The following is a 14,688-nucleotide window of genomic DNA, read 5'->3' as shown; positions in this document are numbered from 1 at the left end:
AGTGACATCCAATCTCACTCATGAACCCCCCCCCCCCCCCCGGACCACCCTTGGGTGCGCCCCCCCTCGACGTCCCTTGGGTGCAGCTGCCTCGACCTTCCTTGGCTGCGCCCCCCCCCCCGCCTCGACATCCCTTGGGTGCAGCCCCCCCTACCTCGACCTCCCTTGGGTGCGGCCCCCCCACTTCGACCTCCCTTGGGTGCGGCCCCCCCACTTCGACCTCCCTTGGCTGCGACCCCCCCCGCCTCGACCTCACTTGGCTGTGGCCCCTCGGCCTTGGTCCCCCGCCTCAACCTCCCTCGGCTTCGGAGTGGGTCAATTGTAAAAAGCAATTCATACAAACCAGAAGCAATGCGATGTGGATGGCAATGTCTCTAAAGTCGCAAAGGAAGAGGACTTTTGATATTAATTTAATGTTATTAAATAAACGCTTAAAGATATGGAATGATTTTAGAATTATTCCCAAGGAAGATTTGTGTTTTGAAGAGAAGAAGAATTAATATCAAGACTTGTAAACCAAAACATTTTTAAAATCTTTTCGCATGTTAAATATTTCTTTTTTTTTTTTTTCTTTTATTCTTCCCCCACCCTTTGCCCTCTGCACTATCCATGCCCTTGATTTCTCTTCCATTTCAGACCATGAGCGAAAGATTGAGTTGATTAGATATCTGATGTCTGGCTATGTAAATGTACAGTTGCTTGATGCTCTCTCTGACAACGCCAACACATTTGTCTCCTCTGCTGCTGGCTCATTCATCGACAGCGCCGATCAGCTGCCAGCATTCCTCTTGAATCCTCTTCCCAATTGTCACGTTCTGAAAATTCCAAAGCATCACGGTTGGTAACCGGCACAGAGCCACGGCAAATTAGCGATGCTTAGGACCCTACCCAGTGTTGTCCTACCCTATGTCACATCTGCATTTTTGCAGATCAGATGTACAAATTGCAACCTCCATTGTGACCCGCTAGTGCACCATGTGGTACTGAAGTAGATGCTCTATTAGCGTAGAGAGTGCTTTGTGAAGCTCAATCTATAGTTTGGAATATATCTTTATTTTAACAATGTTGTGTGTTTGTGCCTCACCTTGGATCTTTATTCATTGTCTCAAGCTTAGTTCGTTCTCCCCCAAATGGTATCCGCGAAACAACATTTGAAGTCCAGGAATTTGATCTGGGTGTGAAATCCTTCCGATTTCTTGCGATCAGAATTTATACTAGAAAATTATCCAAAGTGGAGTTATCACTGACCTGGCCAATTTTCCCATTTAAGTGATTCTTGTTGAGAGTTTTGCAAATTTGGATATGGAGTGTGTGGTGATCTTTGTGAGGTTGACTTCAGGATGGAAAGCGTAGTGTTCACAAAGACACTTGAAGCAATGCTCATCAACAAAGCTAAACATGAGGGGCAGCATGTGGCGCAGTGCTATCACTGGGACTGCGGCGCTGATGACCCAGGTTCGAATCCCAGCCCTGGGTCACTGTCCGTGTGGAGTTTGCACATTCTCCCTGTGTCTGTGTGGGTTTCACCCCCACAACCCAAAGATGTGTACGTTAGGTGGATTGGTCACGCTAAATTGCCCCTTGGGGAAAAAAATAATAATAATTGGGTACTCTTTTTAAAAAATAAAAAAAATTTTTTTTTTAAACAAAGCTAAATATTTACACTACTAAAATTAACGTTCAACACTTATTCCTGTAGTAATGAATAGATTATTAAACTACACTCACTAACACTATCTCTATATTCTAACTATAACTATATTCTATCTTCTCTAGCTCTACTATGCACGTCACTCCAGTCTCCTCTTCTTTACTCCACTCTTTCCCAGAAGCCTGAGTGTCAGTGCCTTTTATAGTACTGTCTCTAGCTCCATCTAGTCGCTAATTGTAACATGGCATTAACTCTTCACATGCTGTACATTTCTATAATGCTACAGAGGGTATATTGTAGATTTTTTAAAAATTCCTTTATGGGATATGGGTGTTGCTGCCAAGGTCGGTATTGCTAAGTGCTCATCCCTAATTGCCATTGAACTGAGGAGGCTTGCTACGCCGTTTCAAAGCCATTGCTTTGGGTCTAGAGTCGCATGTAGGCCAGACCAGGTAAGCACGGCAGATTTCCTTCCCTGTCGGGTATTGGTGAACCCAGGTGGGTTTCTACGACAACCGACATGGTCACCGTTCGGCTTTGAATTCCAGATTTTGAATTAATCACCTGTCGTGGTGTGATTCGAACCCAGTCCCCAGAGCGTCACTCTGAGTCTCTGAGCTGATAGTTCAGTGACAATACCACTACGCCACCATGATCATCCAGAACACCTGCTTATCGATCTTTACCTCTTAAATAGCTGCTTTATCCAAATTGACCATCTGGTTGTGTTCAGTCAGATGACAAAGGGGCAAAAATGGAACATTTAAATTTTCTTACGACTTAGTTGTAATGGCGGGGACCATAATGCAATGTAGCACAGGTCACAAAGAATAGATAGGCAGATGAAGCCAGTCAGGAAGTCATGGTGGAGGTCACGGGGGCTGGTTTAGCACAGTGGGCTAAACAACTGGCATGTAATGAAGAACAAGGCCAGCAGCGTGGGTTCAATTCCCGTACCAGCCTCCCCGAACAGGTGCGGGAATGTGGCGACTAGGGGCTTTTCGCAGTAACTTCATTGAAGCCAACTTGTGACAATAAGCGTTAGTATATTATTATTAATGTCAATTTTGGGTCTTACAAGGTTTTCTATTGGTGCCAGTGATTCTGGGAAAGCATGGAGAGAGACCTGCGATTAAACCCTTGATTCAACATGAAGGATAGAGGAGCTCGTCAGACACGAGAGGGTAAAATTCAGAGTGGCAGGTAGCCTTCGCAAAAAGCAATGAAGTTATATATCGGGGGGAGGTTGTCAGACGTGGCATTAAAATGATGAGCAAAGTGGTGAGATTGGATGATGAGTGAAGGAGGCCACTGAAGGAACAACTGGTCTGTGGAGCAAGCTGAGTTGATGAAAGAAAGCCGGATGAACTGTCAGCTGCATTAAAGAGAAGTTAGATACAGCTAGGAGACATTATCATGTGTGTCCTCTTTAGAAGTGCGAGGTACCCTTCCAAGCATACGTTTGAGTCCGTACCAGGCAAGATGACTTGTCCATGGGAGTGACCTTGATGAATGTCATACTGGGTTAGTTCATCCCTTATTGTTTCGTGTTTTAGTCACCAGGTTCCTAGAGTGAAACTGAGTGTACAGAACAAATACGTAAAACACCAAAATAAAAAAAATTACTGCCGATACTGGAAATCTGAAATGAATTGGGGCAACCTGGGTTTGATCCTGGCCCTGGGTCACTGTCCATGTGGAGTTAGCACATTCTCCCCGTGTCTGCGTGGGTCTCGACTCCCAAAACAATGTCCAGGGCAGGTGCATTGGCCACGCTAAATTGCCCCTTAATTGGGGGTAAAAACATTTTTCTGAAAGGAACTGTGAAATTAAAATAGAAAAAGCTGGAAAAACACGTCTGGCAGCGTCTGTGGAGAAAGAAACACGTGTTCACGTTTCTAGTCCAATTTTATATCATATGTAGAACACCAACATGTATATAAAACTTTGTTAAGGTAATTAGTACTATTCTCTGACAGATCGTATTTGGTGAATGGACGTTTTTTTTTGCATGCAGTTAAAATATCCTCAAAACATTCGAACGTACAAATTATGAGCAGGCCCCTCGAGCTTGCTCCGCTGTTCAATAAAATCCTGGCTAATCTGCTTGTAACCTCAAGCCCACATTCCTACCCACCCCCATTCCTACCCACCCCCGATAACCTTTTGTGTGCCCCCTTGTCAATCTATTGTCTTGTTCTTGCCTATGGTCAAATAGAACATAGAAAAAAGAACATCGAAAAATACAGCACAGAACAGGCCCTTCGGCCCACAATGTTGTGCCGAACCTTTGTCCTAGATTAATCATCGATTATCATAGGATTTACAGTGCAGAAGGAGGCCATTCGGTCCATCGAGTCTGCAACGGCTCTTGGAAAGAGCACCCTACCCAAGGTCAACACCTCCACCCTATCCCCATAGCCCAGCACCCCCACCCAACACTAAGGGCAATTTTGGACACTAAGGGCAATTTATCACGGCCAATCCACCTAACCTGCACATCTTTGGACTGTGGGGGGGAACCGGAGCACCCGGAGGAAACCCACGCACACACGGGGAGGACGTGCAGACTCCGCACAGACAGTGACCCAAGCCGGAATGGAACCTGGGACCCTGGAGCTGTGAAGCAATTGTGCTATCCATAATGCTACCGTGCTGCCCTTAAGAACAAATAAATCTACACTATATCATTTTACCGTAATCCATGTACCTATCCAATAGCTGCTTGAAGGTCCCTAATGTTTCCGACTCAACTACTTCCACAGGCAGTGCATTCCATGCCCCCCACTACTCGCTGGGTAAAGAACCTACCTCTGACATCCCCCCTCTATATCTTCCACCATTCACCTTAAATTTATGTCACCTTGTAATGGTTTGTTCCACCCGGGGAAAAAGTCTCTGACTGCCTACACTATCTATTCCCCTGATCATCTTCTAAACCTCTATCAAGTCGCCCCTCACCCTTCTCCGTTCTAATGAGAAAAGGCCTAGCACTCTCAACCTTTCCTCATAAGACCTACTCTCGATTCCAGGCAACATCCTTGTAAATCTCCTTTGCACCTTTTTCAAAGCTTCCACATCCCTCCTAAAATGAGGCGACCAGAGCTGTACACCGTACTCCAAATGTGGCCTTACCAAAGTTTTGTACAGCAGCATCATCACCTCACGGCTCTTAAATTCAATCCCTCTGTTAATGAACGCTAGCACACCATAAGCCTTATTCACAGCTCTATCCACTTGAGTGGCAATTTTCAAAGATGTATGAACATAGACCCCAAGATCTCTCTGCTCCTCCATATTGCCAAGAATTCTACTGTTAACCCTGTATTCCGCATTCATATTTGTCCTTCCAAAATGGACAACCTCACACTTTTCAGGGTTAAACTCCACCTGCCACTTCCCAGCCCAGCTCTGCATCCTATCTATGTCTCTTTGCAGCCGACAACAGCCCTCCTCACTATCCACAACTCCACCAATCTTCGTATCGTCTGCAAATTTACTGACCCACCCTTCAACTCCCTCACCCAAATCATTAATGAAAATCACAAACAGCAGAGGTCCCAGAACTGATCCCTGCGGTACGCCACTGGTAACCGGGTTCCACTCTCTGACTTCTATCGGTTGGCCAGTTCATTATCCAACTGGCCAAATTTCCCACTATCCCTTGCCTCCTTACTTTCTGCATAAGCCTCCCATGGGGAACCCTATCAAATGCCTTACTAAAATCCATGTACACTACATCCACTGCTTTACCTTCATCCACATGCTTGGTCACCTCCTCAAAGAATTCAATAAGACTTGTCAGGCAAGACCTACCCCTCACAAATCCGTGCTGACTATCCCTAATCAAGCAGTGTCTTTCCAGATGCTCAGAAATCCTATCCTTCAGTACCCTTTCCATTACTTTGCCTACCACCGAAGTAAGTCTAACAAATAGTTGCGACAAAGAAAACCTCAACCAAAAAATCTGCTTTAAAAAATTTTTTTCACATCAATATAAACTTTGCTGACTAGTTTTCTCTCTCTGGATGAGTTCTGATAGATGTAACTATTAATCTTGTTGCTTTTGTCCTGTTGTTTTCCATCAGTTTTTAATTAACAGTGTGCGTGTCTGATATTTGCCATGTGAAATGTATTTTTTATGCTTTTTTTATATTGAGCATATTTTTAAACTGTGAGAATGAGTTGAGTGGTGGAGGGGGGAATATCGAGTGAATAAGGCTGGTTGTTCTCGCATAATCACAACTTTCTCAAATCAAGGGGCTTGTGCGTTGGAGAATGGAGTCTGAATTTAAAAATTGGCACCAAGATCAGACACTTTTGAGTAAAAGCAGCAGAACAATTGTGTGATATTTTTTAAAGGCAAGGCTTGCAGACCATGAAAGTATAAACAAAAAGCTTTATTGGAAAGGCGTTTACAGGCTGCCCTTTCGCCCGCCCAAACGGCCGATAAAGTCATCAGTATGTCACGTGATCAAGCTCTTAAAGTGACCTTGTTTGAACTAGTAATAAACATGAATACTCAACACTTTCTCCCTCATTACTTTAGAGGTTCCTGCAATGAAACACAATACAACGTTAACAATCAAAATTTACAATATCGGCAATTATTAACACAGCCAATAAATTAGCTGTTTTGGAGGACGTTGATTCGTGTGATTGTTGGTCCTCGGGCGTCTGCTTTCTCGTGTTGACTGTAACCTCTGGTGTTTTGAGTTTATTTTGGGCACCGTCCATCGTTTTCTCAACCGAAGTCAACATGGTGTTCGGAGGTTGACTCGGTATTGAGGTGTCCTCAACTTGGGGGTATTATCTTCCACAGCTGTTTCTGGTATTGTCGGGTTCTCAGGAATGTCTCGGTCCTCACTTGGCTGTTTGCTGTTGACTCTCGGTTGACTCTGTCTCTGGCAAACTCGTTCTAGTTGTTAAAGGTTGATCAGCGTGTCTCCCCTACACTACATTGTCCCGAGTCTTAACGGTGTAGGAGACCGGTCCTATCTGTGCTAAGACGACGGCAGGTACCCACTCCTCACTGGTGGTGTAGTTCTTTGCCAATGCTTCCTGACGTTTCTGAAGAACATGGCATTTAGCCCTGTTCTCGCGTCGCAAAACCTGACTTGCTCCACAGACCAGTTGTTCCTTCAGTGGCCTCCGCTCATCATCTAATCTCATCATTCACTCATCATTTAATGCCAAGTCTGCCAACCTCTCCCCGATACATAACCTTCATTGCTTTTTGCGAAGGCTACCTGCCGCTCTGAATTTTACTCTCTCGTGTCTGACAAACTCCTCTATCCTTCATGTTGAATCAAGGGTTTAAGCGCAGTTTTCTCTCCATGCTTTCGCAGAATCGCTGTTTCCTCTCAACAATCTCGTCTTAGGCGGCTTCAGCAAATCAAACACTCTGCGTAACTGATATTTTACCATGAATAATGCCAGCGGACTTTGGCTTGTCGAATGTGTTGTATTCCTATATGTCATTGGTTTAGACAATGATCCTTGCTCACGAGTTACCTTCAATGATGCTTCATTGTCTGAACAAATCTTTCAGCCAACCCATTTGTGTCAGGATGATGAGCAGAACATTGGATGTGTTGGATTCCATTTTCCTTTAGATAATTTGTGAATTCTCACAAATTGAACTGTGGCCCATTGTCGTTGCACCAAGTCTCACCCAGTCTTTCTATTGTTCTCTCCGTGGACGTAGTCTTTATAATGGGGACTTCGGGCCTTTTCAAGTTCGTGTCTCCCACAATGAAAAACATTCATCCTTCGAATGGTCCGGCATAGTCTGTATGAACTCTTTGCCTTGTCCCTTTCAGCCATTCCCATGGGTGTAAGGGTGCTAGTGGCGGCAGGCTTCGAACTTTTGCACAAGTCAAACACCTGCCCGCCTTCTCCATTTCACTATCGAGCCCTGGCCACCAAAAAGAGCTTCTGGCTATGCCCTTCGTCCTTACTACCCCACAATGACCTTCATGAAGTTGGTTTAGGATATGTTTCCTTATCAATGGCGGAACGATGACCCTCATTCCGCAGAGGAGATAGCCTGTACGGACAGTTCGAGATTTTGGGTAACATATGGCTTCAACTCCAAGTTTTCTCCTGTAGTCTTGCCATGAAGAACCATGTCCATAACCTCTGACAGGAGTGGATTATTTCTGGTATAGTTCTTAACTTCGTCCTGCAGTTTCAGGAGTGTTATCGACCTCTTCGAAATAGAAAATATTACCACTCGAACTATTCATTGACAACTCATGAGGTAACAGTAATCTAGAGAGTCCATCAGCGTCCCCATGGCGATTTTAATTGACAATATTTTATCGTGTAGTATGTGCTGATGACAGCAATATCCCTCTCTGTACCTGGCTCGCTGCTTGAGATGAAATACCGGTGTGCGGCCCAGTATCATTGTCAGTGATCGATGATCCATTCGTAAAAGTACATTTCCTTCCATATAGACATTGGTAAAAACGTTTGGATCCAAAATGATGCTTAGAGCCTCATACCCTATCTGTGGATAGTTCAGTTCTGCTTTGTTCAAGGATCTTGATGTAAACGCTGTTGGCCTCTCTTCACTATTGGGCGTTATGTGAGAATCCATAGCTCCAACCTCAAAACACCCCAAAACAATTGAAATTGATTTATGTTTTGAGGTGCAGGTGCGTCTGTTATGGCTTTAACTCTTGAAGGCAATTGTTGCAGTCCCTTTGCACCTATGACGTGCCCCAGGTATTCAGTAGAAGTTTTGAAGAATTCACATTTATCCTTCCGTACTCCTTCCATAATCGTCCAGTCTCTGGAGTGTAGCGTCTAAATATTGACGTTGCTCTTTTTTCTTTAAATTTTTCCAATTAAGAGGCAATTTAACGTGGCCAGTCCACCTACCCTGCACATCTTTGAGTTGTGGGGGTGAGACCCACGCAGACACGGGGAGAATGTGCAAACGCCACACGGACAGGTGGCCGGGATTGAACCCAGGTCCTCGGTGCCATGAGGTAGCAGTGCTAACCACTGCGCCACGTGCCGCCCAAGGGGGAGGGGTCCATTTCTGACTGATATGAGGAAGAATTATTTCTTCTGAGGGTCGTTCGACATTGGAATTCTGTTGCCCAGAGATCAGCGGTTAAATATAGGCTGAGTTAGACAGATTTATGATTGATCAAGGAGGTCGAGGATTATGGAGGCAGGCGTGAAAGTGGAGTTCAGGTCACAATCAGATTGGCCATGATTTTATTGAATGGTGGAGCAGGCTTGAGGATCCAGATGGTCGACTCATTTCTTTTAATCTTATTAAATAACATATGGAATCATAAACATATTTCTGAATTCATATTTGTTGGATAAACTCATTAATTTTTGGAGTTGATATGGGTGACCCCAGCATGACTGCAGTTATTGCTAAGGTGCATCTCCCACCCCCGAGGGGTCGAATGGCCTCCTCCCGCTCCTCGTTTCCTTGCGACAACGTTAAGAGTTCATCAGCCCCAATCAAGTGGACGCTCGCGCCACCGATATTGTTCAGCTTTGGGAGCTGTCACAGTTGCACCCGACCAAGTGATTAGTGAGACTTCCATCGCACTGACCTGGGGCTTGCTGAGAGGCCTCAAAGGGTCGAGCGATGAGCTGCTCATCACAAAATACCCAGTTCTTGGCCCGGTTTCTGTAGCTGCGGTGCTGATAATGCCTGCTGCAGTTAAAATTGCCGTAAATGTGACCCATGTTTCTTTTCCTGATTAAGCGCACAGACCCACTACTGACTTGGCTTAATTTCACCGAGAGCAAAAACTAGCTGTAGCTGATAAATGGCTCCGCTCTGGGGTTGGCAGACAAATTGCACTCTCGTCCATTTAGACCAGGCAAGGGGCAGCTTTTTGTTTGCATCATTCTGTCCTCTAGTCCAGGAAGTTTAAAGAGTTGAGCATTAATCTTCCCAGTTTTGAAGAATTGGACTATTGTGCAGGATTGGGGGAAAAGAAACTTGCTGGAAGAGGAAGACTGCTTGATTGTTTTTGTTTTTTTTGCAATTTTGCTCTTTTGTGTTGCGACTGTCTGCTGTTTTGTGTGGTGCGTGTTTTGTGGTTGCTGTCTTGTTTATACCTGGGAATTAAAAAAAATAAAAAAATATAAAGTACCCAATTCTTTTCATAGAATTTACAGTGCAGAAGGAGGCCATTCGACCCATCGGCTCTGCATTCTGACTTTTTGTCCAATTTAGCGTGGCCAATCCACCTACCCTGCACATCTTTGGGTTGTGGGGGTGAGGCCTACGCAAACACGGGAGAATGTGCAAACTCCACACGGACAGTGACCCGGGGCTGGGATCGAACCCAGGTCCTTGGTGCTGTGAGGCAGCAGTGCTAACCACTGTGCCACTGCTCTGCCCGGGAATTTTACATATTCCGTACACACTCCATTCTACAAAGTAATGCAGTAGATTCTGGTCTTGATACCAGTATTTGGACCTCAGCTCAACGGATTGGACATCCCTGATGTATCCTGCATGTCATCTAGACAGGAAATCAATTTACAAGGGTACCTCGCCAAAACTGCAGTTTAGCATTCTGCAATTTTAGCATTCAAAAGATTAAGTTGCCATCATATTTCTATCCATGCTTCTTGAATTTAGCTTCAGTGAATCAGTTACTTCATCCTTTTATATTCTAGCATCAGCTTGTTACTTTCCAGCACCAGATACTTTCCAGCTGATATATTGCATAATATTTGAGGCAGAATAAAGAACATGGCTTAAAATTCGCTTTGAAAGATCTTTAATATTCAGAGGATTGAAGTGGAAGGGGCTGAGAAGATGGGAGTCTGGGTTTAAATTTAATTGTTTGTATTTAGATTCTCTCCTTTTTCGAATACGTTTTATTTTGAGAATTGCAAATAAATGGAAACGGGCGGCAAGTTATTGCAGACTCTTGCTACATGTTAAGTGTCATGTGTTGACCTCTCTTTTCTTTACGTGTTTCAGTGCCAGCTACTAAATTGAATGCGATGAGCAAACCCAATCTAGGACAATGCGTCAGCAAATACGACTTGCTCGTCTGGTTTGAGATCAGTGAACTGGAACCTACAGGAGAGTAAGTTGATAAACGACGAGGTCTGTTTTTCATGATCAATGCATGCAAAGTCGAGCATAACAGAATCTGCAGGATCTTATCCTCATAATGTTGGGACCATTGTCTGAGCTGCGTTTTCATTAGTTCGGTAAATGCTTGTTCAGATTTACAGGCAGATCAAAACTGAAATGTTTTGAGCAGTTGAATCAGTACGAAAATGCTTTAATCTTCTTTGAACTGGGTGCGCGGGGAGGGGGATACAGACCCTAAAGGAGACAATAATGGACCGGAAACTGGGTCATCCACTTGGGCCTAAAAAGTATAGAACAGATTGCATTCGAAATGATGAAAAGCTGGAAGCAATGACGACCCAAAGAGACTGGTGTGTCCCGGTATGGAGATCACTAAAATGTCTTGAACAGGTACAAAAATAGACCGAAAAGGCTAATTGAAATGCTGGATTTGAGGACTGCAATACAAATGGAGGGTGGTGTAGATAGCAATAGAAAGTAGGAGCAGGAGCAGGCCATTGGGCCCATGGTACCTGCTCCACCATTCTATGTGATTATGTTGATCCTCTATCTCAACGCCATAGTCCCACTCTCTCCCCATGTCTCCATTGGTGTAGAGAAACCTGTCTTTTTCTTTCTTAAGTACATTCAGTGACTTGGCCTCCGCGGCCTTGCATATATCTAAAGGCATTTCCCGGGGGGTCCAATACCTCTTGAACATTTTTTCTGACTGAGAAGGCGATTACAGAAGTAAAAGCGTTTCAAAGCTATGATCAGTTGATGAAATTATTATAATGTTTTCTTCCTACGAGGTTTATTAGGGCAATTTGGGTTGATCCTTGCTGTGACAACATCTTGTCTGTTCCGCAGGTATATCCCGGCTGTGGTGGACCATAGTGGAGGTTTGCCATGCCAAGGCACCCACCTGCTTCACCAGGTAAATATTTCAGATAAACCCACCCATTCAAAACTTTCTGGTAAATAATGTATGCCCGACAAAGTGATTCTGTCTTCAAAAATTGTCAAATGAAGGTATTGAACTTTCAAGCCTCAATAGCATTTGAATCCACATGTGAAGTAAGATAAGGGCGCCATAGTCCCAGGTGACCAGAGACTGCTTCCCGCTTTGAGGGGGGTGGGGAGCTGACTGATTTAATCTGAGGATCACCACATCGCAGGTGAGTGGGAAGTGAGAATAACCTCAGCCGCTCCGGGAATGTGTTCCATTCTTACCCAAGCGGTTGTGACATTATCTTGAAATATCGTTGCTGCTCGGTACATCTACCTCCTCCAGCGGCATAGTTGTCCTACTGCGCCCAGCGTTAACTCTGTGGAACTGTTTTTTGGGCACAGTAGATGCAGCAGCGTTCTTTGGCCGAATGGACTGAAGAAGCTGCGTTCTTGGGGAAATGACTGTGATTGGGTTTGACGTTTAGATAACGGCAAACGTACACAAGTTCAAAAAAAAAAGAAATTGGAAACTGGGCCGGTCCTCGTTCTGTCGTCAGCATGATTAGAACCCCTCGTTTTCGGCGAGGGGGGAGAAAAGAAATGACAGGGTGAGCTCATTAGAGATTCTCGAGATCAGTCGCGTGGTGCTGCCAGTGTGCGCTGGGTGAGTGCCACTCCCGCACCTTCGATTTCAAGCCTGCCAAACCTGGACATTCAAATGAAAGATATTTGAAAAATGCTGTAAAGCTGCACAGATCCAATCACGGGCTGGTTCCTCTCTGCATTTGCTGATTATTTGAAGAATTTGGCGTTGAATTAGTTGGTGACAGTGACATGCCAGAGTCACTGATCTAGCTTTAGTTTGGTTTCTTCTATTTGCTTTCTGTGTTTCTTACTCCAAAACCGCCTGAAGTGTTTTTTGTTTACAAATTTAAAGTACCCAATTCTCTCTCTCTCTCTCTCTCCTCTCCCCCCCCCCCCCCCCCCGGCCCCAATTTAGTGTGGCCAATCCACCTGCCCTGCCCATTTTTTGGGTTGTGGAAGTGAGAGCCACGCAGACACGGGGAGAATGTGCAAACTCCACACGAGAGAGTGACCGGGTGCCCGGATCGCACACGGGTCCTCGGTGCCGCGAGGCAGCAGTGCTAACCACTGCCCTTGCCCTGAAGTGTTGCGTCAGATGCCCAAGTTGAGCACTCGAGGATGGTGATCTGACTAAAATCATAAAAATAAAATAGATTTTTGGACACAGATTTTTATTTCCAGAATGCTTTGTTCTAATTTCTGATTTTTAAAAACAGCTATTTGATGTAAACAATAAGAGGAGGAAGGCCACGACATCTGCCTTCCTCCTCTCCATGAGCTCCGGCTTCTCTGAAACCCCAAATATCGTCACCGAAGGGTCCGGGTCCACTCCCTCCTCCACTATCCTGGCTCAGACCGCGAACACTCTCGCCCAAAATCTTCCCAATTTTTCACAACCCCAAAACATGTGCGCATGATTCGCTGGCCCCCGCCCACACCTCTCACACTCATCTGCTACCCCCTGAAAGAACCCACTCATTCTCGCCTGAGTCATATGCACCCTGTGCACCATCTTAAACTGTATCAGGCTCATCCTTGCACAAGAGGAGGTCCCGTTTAGCCTTCGCAGTGCCTCACTCAATACTCCCAATTGATCTCCATTCCCAACTCAGCTTCCCATTTCTCCTTGATCTTCACCACCCGCTTGCCTCCCTGCTCCCCCAGCCACTTGTATATACCCCCAATTCTTCTCCCCCCCCCCCCCCCCCCCCCCCCCCCCTTCCACATCCGGAAGCAGCAGTCGCTCCAGAAGGGTGTATCCCGGCAATCTAGGGAACCCCTTCCAGACCTTTTGTGCAAAGTCCCTAACCTGTAGATATCTGAATTCACTACCCCTCGGCAGCTCTTCCCTCTCCCTTAGCTCCTCCAGACTGGCGAACCCTTCCTTCCAATACAGATCCCTCACCTTGACCAGCCCCACTTCCCTCCACCTCCTGTATACACTATCCATCCCCCCCGGCTCAAACCCATGATTCTCGCACAGCGGCGTTAGCACCGACATCCCTTCCACCCTAATCTGCCTCCTCAGCTGATTCCATATCTTCACCGTGGACTGCACCACTGGGCTCCCTGAATACCTACTCGGAGCCATGGGCAATGCTGCCACTAGCCCTTACAAGATTCCTCCTCCATCCTAGCCCACTCTACCTTGCCTCCTCCACCAGCTTCGAAAGTTCCACTTATAGAGCCCTGTCCATTCCCTCGCTACCTGAAACCCCAAGTACCTAAACCTATCCCTCGATTCTGTAAATGGCATCCCCCCTAAATTAGCCCGCTGTGCCAGCTCATTCACCGGGAATATCTCGCTTTTCCCTACGTTCAGCTTGTATCCCGAGAATCCTCCAAACCTCTCCAACAGGCCCATAATCCTTCCCATACTCTCCAACGGATCCGAAACATACAGCAAGAGGTCATTGGCATAGAGCGACACCCGATGCTCCCTCTGTCCCCTCATTATCCCCTGCCACTCTGCCGACCCCCTGAGAGCCATCGCCAATGGCTCTATGGCCAGCGCAAACAGCAGCGGTGACAGCGGGCACCCCTGCCTCGTACCCCTGTGTAAGTCAAAGCTTTGTGAGCTCATATCATTCATCCTCATCCTCGCCCTCGCTCTTGGCGCCACATACAGCAACAGTACCCATGCCACAAATCTCGGCCCAAACCTTCCCAAAACTTTGAACAAGTACCGCCACTCCACCCGATCAAATGCTTTCTCCACATCCATGGACGCCACCACCTCCGGTACCAGAGCTCTCGACGGATTCATCACCACATTCAACAGCCGTCTGTCTATATTACTCGCGAGCTGTCTGCCCTTCACGAAGCCTGTTTGATCTTCTGCAACCACCCCCGGGACACAATCCTCCATCCTCCCCGCCAACAACTTAGCCAATACTTTCACATCCGTGTTCAATAGTGATATGGG

The 14,688-nt window shown here is 45.9% G+C and overlaps 1 protein-coding gene across 13 annotated transcripts in view; it reads left to right on the top strand.

Moving 5' to 3' along the window:
- kif1b (kinesin family member 1B) overlaps positions 1-14,688 on the top strand; it is a 231,679-nt gene that overhangs the window by 178,888 nt on the left and 38,103 nt on the right. For all 13 annotated transcript variants that reach the window (XM_072477876.1, XM_072477878.1, XM_072477875.1 and 10 more), the window contains 2 exons: positions 10,629-10,737; positions 11,598-11,664. In XM_072477876.1, coding sequence (XP_072333977.1) covers positions 10,629-10,737; positions 11,598-11,664 — 176 coding nt within the window. The remainder of the gene's footprint in view (positions 1-10,628; positions 10,738-11,597; positions 11,665-14,688) is intronic.

Source organism: Scyliorhinus torazame, chromosome 16 (assembly GCF_047496885.1).
Source record: "Scyliorhinus torazame isolate Kashiwa2021f chromosome 16, sScyTor2.1, whole genome shotgun sequence".
Taxonomy (NCBI): domain Eukaryota; kingdom Metazoa; phylum Chordata; class Chondrichthyes; order Carcharhiniformes; family Scyliorhinidae; genus Scyliorhinus; species Scyliorhinus torazame.
The sequence above is the reverse complement of the archived record's forward strand: the minus strand, read 5'-3'. Positions and strand labels throughout refer to the sequence as shown.